Below are 11,806 nucleotides of genomic sequence, written 5' to 3'. Positions count from 1 at the left end.
CATCCATAACTCCAGTCCCAGGGGATTCAATGTCTTCTTCTGATCTCTATAGGCACCAGGAGCACATAGAGTGCACAAACATGTTCAAGTGAAACACTAACACACACATACACACACACACACCAACTAATAAAAAAAAAATCAAAGAACAAAAATACTAAACTCTGAAGTAAAACCAAGACACCACTGTTGAGCCCCTGGACATGCAACTACAACAACTCATCAAAGCTAGAAATCTGCCTATGGCCATCAGGGCCAGTCCAGACTGCGACAAGGATACAGTTTCCAATTCACTGCTCTTTGGTCTGGCACAGTGCCTTTGCATGCATCAGCACCCCATTTTATAGTTGAGATTGAAATGGCCTGCCCACACTTCTAAGTCAGTATTCAAAGCCAAAGGCTGGAGAAGTCCAGCCTCCCTCTACATCCGTAGGGCCGCCTTCGCTGAGAAGAGGGCTGAGATTCTGGTGTGGCCCCTGAGAAGATGCTGGCACTGGGCTTTGAAGGCAGGAAGTCTGGTCCTGCAGGAGGCTTGAAGGGAGGGCCTAGCCTACCCCATGAAGGCTCCTCCAGCTAAGACCCCCTCAGACTTGGTCAAGTTGGTGCTTGCCAGTTTGCTTTCATCCTCAGAGCCTGTACTTTTAAAGAGCATTTCCCACCCAATTAGCTGTTTCCAAGAGAACGTTCTCCAGAAGTGCCTCAAAACCATTTGACAGATAAGGAAGCAAAACTCATCAGTAAGGGGGCACGGGAAGCCCACCAGAGCCTTGGTGGTGACATAGGGGTTTGAAGGCACATCTCCTCACTCAAGAGTCTGACTCCCTTGGTTAATGTGTAAGATGTGCTAGCCATGCTTCAGACCCAGGGTGAGAGGTACTAGTTGCACCTACCAATGAAGCTCTTCAGGAGAGGGTCGATGGAGTGAGGCTGGTCTGAGATGAGGAACTTGACTGCAGTGATGACCGTGCTCCGGGTGTATGGCTGACCTGCAAGACAAGAGGCGATAGTGTGGGGCAGGGGACCACCCGTAGACCCAGCAAAACATAGTACACCCTCTCCCTACTTGAGAAACAACCCCCTCACAGGAAGTATTATTATAATTATGTGGTTATTTCCCATGGCAGCCTTGAATCTGCCCAGTTCTTCCTCCTGCTGCTAGAAGAGTTAAGTGGCTGGGTCTTGGCAGGTCCAAACAGAACACTAGGACCTCAGAGAAAGTTCTGCCACTACACTGCATTTTCAGACATCCTCTCCATTCAAACTCCATAATAACAAAATGTTAGTTAAAATAATGAAGCTGGTGTGGTAGTGCAACCCTGTCATCCCAAAGTCCCAGGAGTATCTTCAGGAGTTGGAAGTCAGCCTGGGCTACAGAGTGAGTACCTGTCTCAAAAACAAACAAAACTGTGAACGACTATTGGCCTGCACTTTACACAGGAAAGGGGGACTCAGCAAGGCCAGGTTCACATTTCAGGCCACAGAGAAGAGGCCAGGGGGGCTTTTGGCTGGCTGGCGGTCAATGGGATCCCCAGAACTCAGGTCCCCGAGCACGAGGTCATGAAGGACGCACTTCATTTCACCTTGTTACTGACTTTATAGAAGCTGGAGAAAGGGGGGGGGGGCTCACCCAGATCCCTAAGGATGGAGGGGTCATGCCAGGACATGGTCCTCACCTAGAAACTGGTTGTGCATCTTTGGGACTGGGGCCCAGCAGACAGAAGTAGGCTGCAGAAGGTGAGCCTTGATGGTTACGTTTGCCTTTGATTCCAGCCTGAACTGTGTCCTGATCCACCAAGGTGTGAACTAGCCGCTGCGCAGGTTGCTGCTGCCATGACTGCTCACACGAAGCCTTCCCATCTATGGCTGACTGCTCCCTCTAAGCAGGGTCCTCGTTAAAGTTGCTTCTATCGGGTATTTTGTCACAGCAGTCATGACCGTAGCAGATTATGAAAATGACATCATATGGCTTTATTTCTATGATAATGTTTTTAAAAGCAGGGTTTCTCTATGTTGCCATGGAACTCAATATGTAGCCCAGGTTGGTCTATTTCAGAGTTCCTCCTGAGTGCCGCGACTAAGATGTACACCACCACAGCCAGCTCTAGGTCACCTCTGATTTGTGTGAGACGGTAGGAATAGAACCCAGGGCCTCGTGTGTCAGAAGCAAACATTCTACCACCAAGCAACAGCCCCAGCCCCAGCCCCAGGCTCTTATCTACCTACCTACCCACCTACCTACCTACCTACCTACCTACCTACTTATCTATCTATCTATCTATCTATCTATCTATCTATCTATCTATCTATCTATCTATCTATCTATCTATCGTCTCACTAAATTGCACAGGAAGGCCTTCAATATCTCTAAGCAGGTAGACTTTGAAGTAATCCTTCTGCCTTCTGCCTCCTAGTTATAGATTTCTAATCCTGTATGCCTAATGCCATCTTTAAGTTGTATTTTTACCCCTTAGTATCTTCAGAGGACAGGATTCAGGAGCTCTTTGTATACTAAGCCCTTCCACAAAACAGCATGGTGTTTACACAGAACCTACACATGTATTTTCAATCTTCTTCATGTTATTTACATTAAACATGTCATCAGTAGTTACATCTATATTGTTTAGGGAGAAAAAGGCTTGCAAGATGGTTCTTGCTATAAAAGTAGCTATCACCAAGCCTGGTGACCTGAATGCAAGTCCTTGGAATCTACATGACAGAAGGAGAGACCTGACATCCCTAAGTTGTCTCTATATGCATGCCATGGCAAACACACAACAAAAGGAAATAAAGACAAGAAAAGTTTTCACATGTTAAGTACAGACACAATATTTTCTTGGGTTATTTTTGATCCAAGTGAGTCGAACCTATGATGCAGTCCCCTTCAGTGAAAGGTCTGATTGAAATAGGGACACATCAAAAACCCTGTCCTCTTGGATTGGAGAGATGGCTAAGCAATTAAAAGCACTGGCCACTCTTGCAGTAGACCTAGGCTTACTTACAAGTACCCACATGGCAGCTCACAGCTGTCTGTAACCCCAGTTCCAGGGCATCTGATGCCTTTTTCTGGCCTCCGAGGGCACTGTCTGTATACAGTACACATACATCTATGCAGGTAAAACACCAATATACATAAAATAAAGTAAAAATTGAAGAACCCCTCAAAAAACAAACAAACCAACAAAGCCAAAAAGACCTTGCCCCTCCACCCCAGAGACCACTAGAAGCCTGTACATCTGCGACGCGCCGTTCGTCTGATTGGCTTCTTCTTGACTAACACACACACACACTCTCTCACACACACACTCTCTCTCTCTCTCTCTCTCACACACACACACACACACTCACACACCTACACACACACACATACATACACACTGGCTTCTTCTCCTTGACTAACATGCACACACTCTCTCACACACACACAAACTCACATACATACACACTGGCTTCTTCTCCTTGACTAACACACACACACACACACACACACACACACACAACTCTCATCTCCAGTGATCTGCGTAAGTTGTGTGGATGCTTGGGGACCAAGTACCCGCCTTGTGCTTGGCCAGCCCGGGCCACTGTACTCTTACCTGCAGCGAGCTGCTTCCGGAATCGAGGCAGGAGGTAGGGAGGGTTCACAAACACTAGCTTCCCGATGCACTCCGCCACCACACACCGAGTGCCTTCCTCGGGGCTCTCACAGCGCTGGAAGAGCAGCGCCCACACATCCTCAACATAGGGCTTCAGATTGTCAGGCTGCGCAGCCCCCAGGGCCTCCCTGAGTGCATGTAGCAGCAGGTACTGTCGCCGGGGCTGGGCCTCAATTTGTGCCAGCAGGAAGGGCAGGAAGTCAGGCAGGTTGCCAGCACCCACACGGCCCAGGGCATATGCGGCTGCAGCCCTCACGTCCTCACTGGGAGACCCCAGGGCTTCCAGAAGCACGGTCTTCAGCTCCCTCTGGGGGCCTGGCCCTGCCACCTGGCCCACCTCAGCCAGTGACAGGAATGCCAAGACTTTGACCCCCGTGCTTGAGTGGGGCGACTTGGCATCACAAACCAGGCGGCTGGCAGTACCTGCGGCCTCCTGGGGGCAGGCAGCTGAGAGGGCAGCTACACACCGGGCCAGCGAGTGGAACACCTGCTTGTGCAGGCCGGGTCCCCCGTCCCCAACCTGGTTGTAAACAGGTGCAGTGAGCAGGCTAATGAGCTCCGAGTACTCCACACACGGAGGGCGGGTTCCCACCAGCGCCTGCAGGAAGCCTTCAGTGGCTGCCAACACCCCGGCAGGCAGCAAGGGTGAGTGCAGCAGCTGCAGCAGCTCCCCCAGAACGGGGCCACTGACCTCAACCAGAGAGCTGGGCTGCGTCTGGGTCACTGTGGTGAGGAAGTCGACAGCCAGCTGGGCCACATGCATGTCATTCTCGCTGACCAGAGCAGGCAGCTCGGTTAGCACAGTCCGCACGGCAGGCGGGGGCAGGCCGAGGCCCTGGCTCTGAGCCAGGGCATCCAGAGCAGCCAGTGTGGCCAGCCGCAGGGCCCGCTGATTCTTGCGCAGAAATGAAGCCAGGATGGGCAGGGCCTCAGCCAGGATGGGCTGCAGGTCAAGTCGCAATGGGGACATGGCCACCAGGGTCAGTGCCTTGACAGCAGGCAACCGGGTGATCTCATTCCGTAGGCGATCCAGGAGAAGCATAAGTGTGGGTTCTAGGTCGTCCCCAAGTCGATCACCAAGGTGACCCACAAGGTGGCCCACACAAGAGATGGCCCGTTCCTTCACCTCCTGGTCCAGGTCAGTGGCTCGGAGTCGTGCCAGGGTAGCTGTGGACATCTCTCCGACATATGGTTCAGGGTCCAGCAGCCGAGGCCTATCCAGTGGCCACAGGGTCCGCACCAGCTCCTGGAGCACCAGTAAGGCCTCAGCTGCCACCTTGTAGAAAGGGTCAGCCACACAGGCCATCACAGGTGGTAGGAGGGTAGGCAAGTGGGGATGGAAGGCCTCAGCCGGCTCTGTACCCAGAAGTCCCTGCAGGAAGGCCAGGGCATCCATCCGAATGGTGGAGGAGCTTGAGTAGTCGGCCAGTGAAAAGACAATGCCTGCAGGTGGGAACCAAGGTTAGGGGCTCTTCAGCCCGGCTCAGTCTGGGGCTGTAGTGACCAATGTGTCTGTCCTGAACCAAGCATCCAAAGCTCCTAGAAGCCACCAGAGCTGAGGAAAACAAGGCCAGAACTCATCTTAAGTTAAAAGCAGCCTTGTTCTCCCTGTGGCCAAGAGGTGGGGAGCACAATACACAACCACCATGAGCCATCTTCGCACAGGGCAAGCCCAGGAATATTGCTGGGCTCTCAAGAATTGAGGGCTCAATATAAGGTAGGGGTCTGTATTCTAGAAGAAGCCCAAAGAGAAGAGAGCCAGCCGAAGCCCAGCGTACCTGACACCAACACAGCCATGTGCTCTGCCAGGCTGCCAGGGAGGACGCCTGCCAGCTCGGTGAAGAGGTTGAAGCAGCCTTGGCGGGTCCGAACATTCCGGTCTTTAAGTTGTCGCTGCAGGGCCTTTATCACTAGGGGCACCTGTGAGCAGGCGGGGAGATCAGGAACCAGCAAGGAAGCCACCCCAGGGAGGGTTCCAACACAGACAGGTCGCCTTAGTGCCCATCAGTCCCTACTAGTCACCTGATTCAGACTCTGCAGACACAGTGACAGCTACCTCCATCTTATACATGTGCACAAGGAACTGGCTCAAGGTGACCCAGCAGCCTGGCTGTCACCTCTATCTCTATGAAGGGAAAGCAGAAGCTTAGTGTCTTCAGCGCATGGCCCCTTCTTTACCTATACTCTCCCCAGATGGTCCTGAATCCAGTGGCATGGGTTCCACCCTGATCTGTGTCTCTGATCCAGCTTGAGCATTTCCTGCCCACCCAAGTGGCTCAACCTAGGCATCTGCTACAGTCTACATAAAGTTTGTGTCCCACAAGAACTTACATATTGGAAGCTTGGTCCCCAGTGTGGTGGTGGAACTCAGAAGAGAGGGCCCTTTAAAAGGTGGCGTTATCTGGAAGTCACTAAAAAGCATGAACTGGTTCTATTGGACAGGTTAACTATAAAATGGGGGCCTAGTCCTCATAATTCTGGCTTTGTGTCATACCATGGGCTCTCTCTTTTGTATATTCATGCTATCTGCAAAGATGTCACACAGCTAGGGCAAGCCACATCAGGGCACAGACCATGATTTTTGGACTCTGTGTTTCAAACCTGAGCTAATTAAACCTCTTTTCTTAGTAGGGACCAGGCCTCTGGTGTTTTATTTATTTAGGTTTGTTTGGCTTTTTTTTTTCCAAGACAGGGTTTCTCTGTGTACTCCTGGTTGTCCTGGAACTCACTTTGTAGACCAGGCTGGCCTCAAACTCAGAAATCTGCCTGCCTCTGCCTCCCAAGTGCTGGGATTAAAGGTGTGTGCCACCACACCCAGTTTATTTATTATACTAACAGAAAATTCACTACTTACAGCCAATGAGGACTTCAACCATAAATGTACAAAGATGTAGATGTTCCCTCCTCCTCAGTGTCCCCTATCTCAGGAAGCCAAGAAGTCAACTGATCCCTGCCTCTCCCAGACACAAGCAACCTATTACCAGCAAGATCCCACAGTTCAATCCAGCCCACTTCTCAACGACTATCCCTTTCAATCCCTCTGCTTTCTCTGAGTCAAAGGTACCATCTCTTGTCACCTGACACAGATGCAATGTCCTCCTGTTGGTCCCCAGCCATGACTCTTGTCCTGTCACAATCCATTCCCCACCCACCAGCCAGAAGTGATTTAAACTAAGCAAGCAAGGTCTCCTCACTCCTGCAAGCCCGTGTTGCTGCTGCCCATGTCCGAACTTGCACCATGCAGACCAAGGAGAGGCAGGGCTCCATCTGAACACCCAGGCTGGGCACAGAGAGGTGCTCACACCACATCCCTCAGCAAGTGAAGAGATGGGGACAGAAAGGAAGAACGGAAGGAGGGAGTGGGTAAGGACACAGTCTACCTGTGCTCGCAGCATATTGAGGTTTCTGCCAGTCTGGGTGGGCTCCTCCACAGCCTCCAACCAGCCTTTAGGGGGCCGTGTATGTCGCAGCAACATGATGTAAGCCCCGAAGATGTCTGCCTTGACGTTCTCCTCCCGCTCCTTGAAGCGGCGGATGAGCGCAGGTGCCAGAGTGCAGTGGAAGTCGGGCAGGAGGTCGGGCCGAGAGCTGATGAGGGCTGCCATGCACTTGGCCGCAGCTCGGCGTACCTTCCAGCTCATGTCGTCATCATCACTGTACTCGTCCTCACTCTCTGGGGAAGAGGAAGACATACAGAGCTGTGTCTCTCCGCTCAGGAAAGGAGATAGTGGAAGCCCCGCCCTGGGCTTCACATCCTGATGATCAGTATTCAGCCCACTGGGTACGCCACCACCCTAGTGAACACCTGTGGCACGCGCAGGATGGTACCCACGGCTTTGATCCACACTCTCTCCTGTGGGCAAGGACCATTCCCTATCGCAGAGAAGAAAACTGGGACCAAGAGACAATAAGTGGCTTGATCCACTGTACAATTGTCTGCTATTGAGCCACAGCCTGTAGTCAGATCCTTGTCTGACTGCATCAAGGATGAAGTGGGCTGGTATGCTGACACAGGCCTGTAAATCCCAGTCCTGGAGAGGCCTGGAATACTTAATGAAACACTGCCCTCTTCCAAAATAGAATGACACGGCATTCAAGTTTGCAGTGGACACACGGAGCTTTCTGGGGCTCAGGCACATCCTCTGGGTCAGGTCTGGCCCTTTTATGTACTGGGATTTCCAAAGAGAAAGGCGGACTTCTTGTGCCCTCAGTGCTAACCCAGCCCCAGTCAGATCTCAAAGGTGTTCAGAGAGACAAACACCAAAGAAAAAAATAGGTGTGTGAGGCTCTCTGCTGACAGGCAGGAGAGTCAGCAGATAAACAACTCCACCAGAACAAAGGGACTACTGGCCCACTGTACAGATGTCGTCAAGGCCAAGGTTCAGAGAGCGTGAGAGACCGCCTCAGGGAACATAGTTAGGAAAATGCAATGCAGAGATTCACTCCATCTATCTTACTATGAGAGAACGTAAGAGCCAGAGGTGACAAGGAGCAAGCCAGAGGTGACAAGAAGCAGCTCTGCACTCTGTATCTGAGACCAGGTGTTCCTTCTGAACCACTCTGCTGACAACTAAGGCTTGAATGGCAAAGAGATCCGGACCAGCTACAACGGGCCATGGCCACTGGGCAGCTCAGTACACATCTCCTTTAATGGACCCTGTGCCACCCCTCCAGAAATATCCCTAGCTCTCTATCACTGGCAAGAAAATGACCTACTCTTAGCTCAGCATTCAAGGCCCCAGGATGCCTGTCTGATTTTGTTTCAGGTCCCTAGTCTCCATGTGCACCCCACTTGTAGGAATCTGAGTGATGGAGAGGCCCTCAAGCCACAAGGGAAGAAGCCACTGAGCCCCCGTCTGGACTTGTCTCCTCCAAGTGCCCACCATTCTCCCTCGAGCTTTGGTGCTGGGCTAGAAGCATTATCTTGAAAACCATTTATAAAAAAGGTAGCTTAGGGGCTGGAGAGATGGCTCAGCGGTTAAGAGCACTCACTGCTCTACTGAAGGTCCTGAGTTCAATTCCCAGCAACCACATGGTGGCTCACAACCATCTGTAATGAGGTCTGACTCCCTCTTCTGGAGTGTCTGAGGACAGCTACAATGTACTTACATATATAATAAATAAATCTTTTTTTTAAAAAAAAAAAAGGTAAGCTTGGGCATGGTGGCGCACGCCTTTAATCCCAGCACTCGGGAGGCAGAGGCAGAATTTCTGAGTTCAAGGCCAGCCTGGTCTACAGAGTGAGTTCCAGGATAGCCAGGACTATACAGAGAAACCCTGTCTCAAAAAAAACAAAACAGAAAACAACAACAACAACAAAGGTAGCTTAAAGGTGGTGTTTATCAGAGCTCACCCAAGTCCTAGCTAGGTCACTTCTGGGTGTTTCCTTGATTCCTTGTCTGAAATACGAGTATGATTCCCCCTAGGTCTTAGGGTCACTATGAGGAATATGAGGGAAGAGCTTAGAATACCAGTGGATAATCAGGAAGTGACAATTAAGAGTTGTCCCTTGGGACTTGTGGGAGCCTGGATGACAATATCTGAGAGTAGTCACATATACCCTACACACCCCACTCCCAGCCTTAAGTCACCACTAAATATTTATAACACCTGATACAGCACACACATCCCAACACCAGCTGTCACCTCACTGTCTATGTGAGGAATACAGACTAACTTCTTTCCCAGGTATTTTTGGTGTGGGCTGTTTAACAGGGCAGCAGGAGGATGACTGCACTGCCTTCCCTACAGCTAGAGAAGAGCAGCATCCAGCCAGGCAGGCCATGTAGCCCCTGCTTTGGCTGCTGTGCCCTGCTCTCCCTCAAACAGGCTGTCCACCTACCTTGCTCACTGAATTCACTGTCCTCGGTCTCCATCTGCTCTTCGTCATCACTGTCATGGTCATAGTTGGGGTCATGCTTCATGTACTGCAGGCAGAGGCTGGTCACATTGGGTACGTGAGGGTCCATCTCCTTGGGGCACCTGAGGGACAAGGAGGGGAGGCCTCACTGGAACTCAGCGTGGAAGAGCAGGGGTGGGGCCCCAAAACAAGTCAAGAGCTGTCACCCCATCCCCGCTAACTTCCCGTGGAGCTCCCCTGCCTTTTGTCTGGCGCAACTGCCACACTTACTTTCTTAGGAAGGCCTCAAAGGCCTGGAGGCAGGACTCTCTTAGCTCATCGTCATCCAGGTTGCAGAACTCCTCCACCATGGGCACCAGGCGGTCCAGGTGGGCCCCTGCAGAGCCAAAGAGTCACTGAAGCAGCCAGCCTTCCTCAGTCACCAGCTTCGCCTCAGCCCAGCCTTGCCTTTGCAGGGCAGGTTCAACTTAGAAGCTGGCTGGGGTGTAGCCTGGTTGCTATGTTATGGGGCTGTGGGCCACTTGCAAAGACGTCCTGACTCAGTCTACTGATGGTGATGGCATGGGAACCAATGAACAATGCAGGTAGAGCTAAGCTCTGGGCCCTGCAGGTTGGGCAAATGTGGTTGAGGCATAGTCAGGAATGTGCCTTATTCCTACACTAGGGTGTGAGCTGCAGATGTGAGAACAAGAGGGTCCTATGCCTGGTCCCCACCCACTACCTTGTAGTGACTGCCAGCCATACAATTATTTTCATTGCTACTTCATAACTGTAATCTTGCTAGATATGAATCATAATGTAAATATTTGTTTTCCAATGATCTTAGGTGACACCTATGAAAGAGTCATTTGATCCCCAAAGGGGTCTCAACCCCTTTAGCGCACACACACACACACACACACAAACACACACACACACACACGTTGCCTGCAGAGACCAAAAGAGGGTGTCAGATCTGTTGGAACTGAAATTACAGGCATTTGTTGGCAGCCTGATACTGGTGTTAGAATCTGAACTCTGGTCCTCATGTGCAGCAAATGCACTTAACCACTGACCCATCTCTCCAGCCCTAGACAGTCCTTTATAAACTTTTTTGGATCCTTGGGAACTCAGTTTCCTGCCCAACCAAACATGAACCCTAGAGGGTAGCCAGGAGTAGCTGCTAAAGACCACTGGCTCACCAGGATTTAGGAGGGCTGATTTATGCTACCTCCACGCACACTGTCTTGTTCTAATTTGCAACACCTAAGGTGTCTGTGGCTAACAGTTTACCTGATGAAGCCTGCGGTGGTGATCTGAGGAGAGGCAGAGATGGAAATGGGAATGGTGGGAATGCTGAGTGGGTTTCTTTTTCTTTCTTTTAAATTTTATGTCCATTGGTATTTTGCCTGCCTGTATGTCTGTGTGAGGGTGTCAGGTCCCCTGGAACTGAAATTACAGACAGCTGTGAGCTGCCATGTAGTTGCTGGAAATTGAACTTGGGTCCTCTGGAAGAACAGGCGATGTTCCCAACCACTGAGCCATCTCTCCAGCCTAATGATGAGTGTTTTGACTATGATGTGAGCTCACAACTGTATGCTGGTGTGTACTTTAAATAGTATGGCTTCTGTAGACCTATTATTTTCAATAAAAGATGAAAGATTCCAAACCTGGCTCCCAGGTTAAGGTGTGCCTGTCAAAGTAGAAGGCTGGAACACATTCTGAATAAGGGTTTCATATCATGACTTGCAAGGACTATCCCTAAGCCTCTAGGCCACAGAAGTCAGTCCCAGGAGACCACCCAAGAGGCAGAAGACTCAGAAAAGGAAAGCCAGTTTATGCTCCTGCTAGGAGCATATCCCCTACCTCCACCCATCAACGCTTTGGCCCTGCCCTCTCACCCAGGCGATGGCCTGCCTGACGGCCCACGCTGCCCAAGCACTGGATCAGGGTTCGAATGGCTGCAGGGCTGGCGGGTGCCCGTGGCCCAGGCAGCCGGTCCACCAGGTGGTCAGCAAGCTCCACGAAGAGGTCAGTGCTGCAGGCGGCTGCCAGATGACCAAGTGCGACAACAGTGCGCTTGCGCACAGCCAGGCGTGGGCTGCTCAGCTGGGGCAATAGGCAGTGCAGCAGGCTTGCATGGAAGGTGCCCAACGGGGCACCTAGCCTGGGGACAGGATGGGAGGGAATGTCAGGCCAGGCATTGCATTCAGGCAGTCAGGATCTGCATCCCCATCCTCTCTGTACCTCTTACCAATGATATTCAAAGACCCTTGGAAAGTGAAAAGGTACCTCTCCAACTGTGGGGGGTGACTCA

General features: G+C 51.4%; 1 protein-coding gene across 2 annotated transcripts in view; it reads right to left on the bottom strand.

Annotated features, from left to right (window-relative positions):
* Nucleotides 1–11,806, bottom strand: part of Cand2 (cullin-associated and neddylation-dissociated 2 (putative)) — a 30,999-nt gene that overhangs the window by 8,794 nt on the left and 10,399 nt on the right. The window contains exons 5-12 of one of the 2 annotated variants that reach the window (XM_030255552.1): nt 11,391–11,656; nt 9,781–9,886; nt 9,493–9,632; nt 7,031–7,323; nt 5,673–5,775; nt 5,429–5,570; nt 3,591–5,093; nt 891–986 (exon numbers count right to left, since the gene is read on the bottom strand). In XM_030255552.1, coding sequence (XP_030111412.1) covers nt 891–986; nt 3,591–5,093; nt 5,429–5,447 — 1,618 coding nt within the window. In that variant the 5' untranslated portion in view covers nt 5,448–5,570; nt 5,673–5,775; nt 7,031–7,323; ... (1 more) ...; nt 9,781–9,886; nt 11,391–11,656. The remainder of the gene's footprint in view (nt 1–890; nt 987–3,590; nt 5,094–5,428; nt 5,571–5,672; nt 5,776–7,030; nt 7,324–9,492; nt 9,633–9,780; nt 9,887–11,390; nt 11,657–11,806) is intronic. The other variant, NM_025958.2, reaches the window with a different exon arrangement.

Source organism: Mus musculus, chromosome 6, assembly GCF_000001635.26.
Source record: "Mus musculus strain C57BL/6J chromosome 6, GRCm38.p6 C57BL/6J".
In the NCBI taxonomy this organism is placed as follows: domain Eukaryota; kingdom Metazoa; phylum Chordata; class Mammalia; order Rodentia; family Muridae; genus Mus; species Mus musculus.
This window is presented reverse-complemented; position numbering and strand designations above follow the sequence as displayed.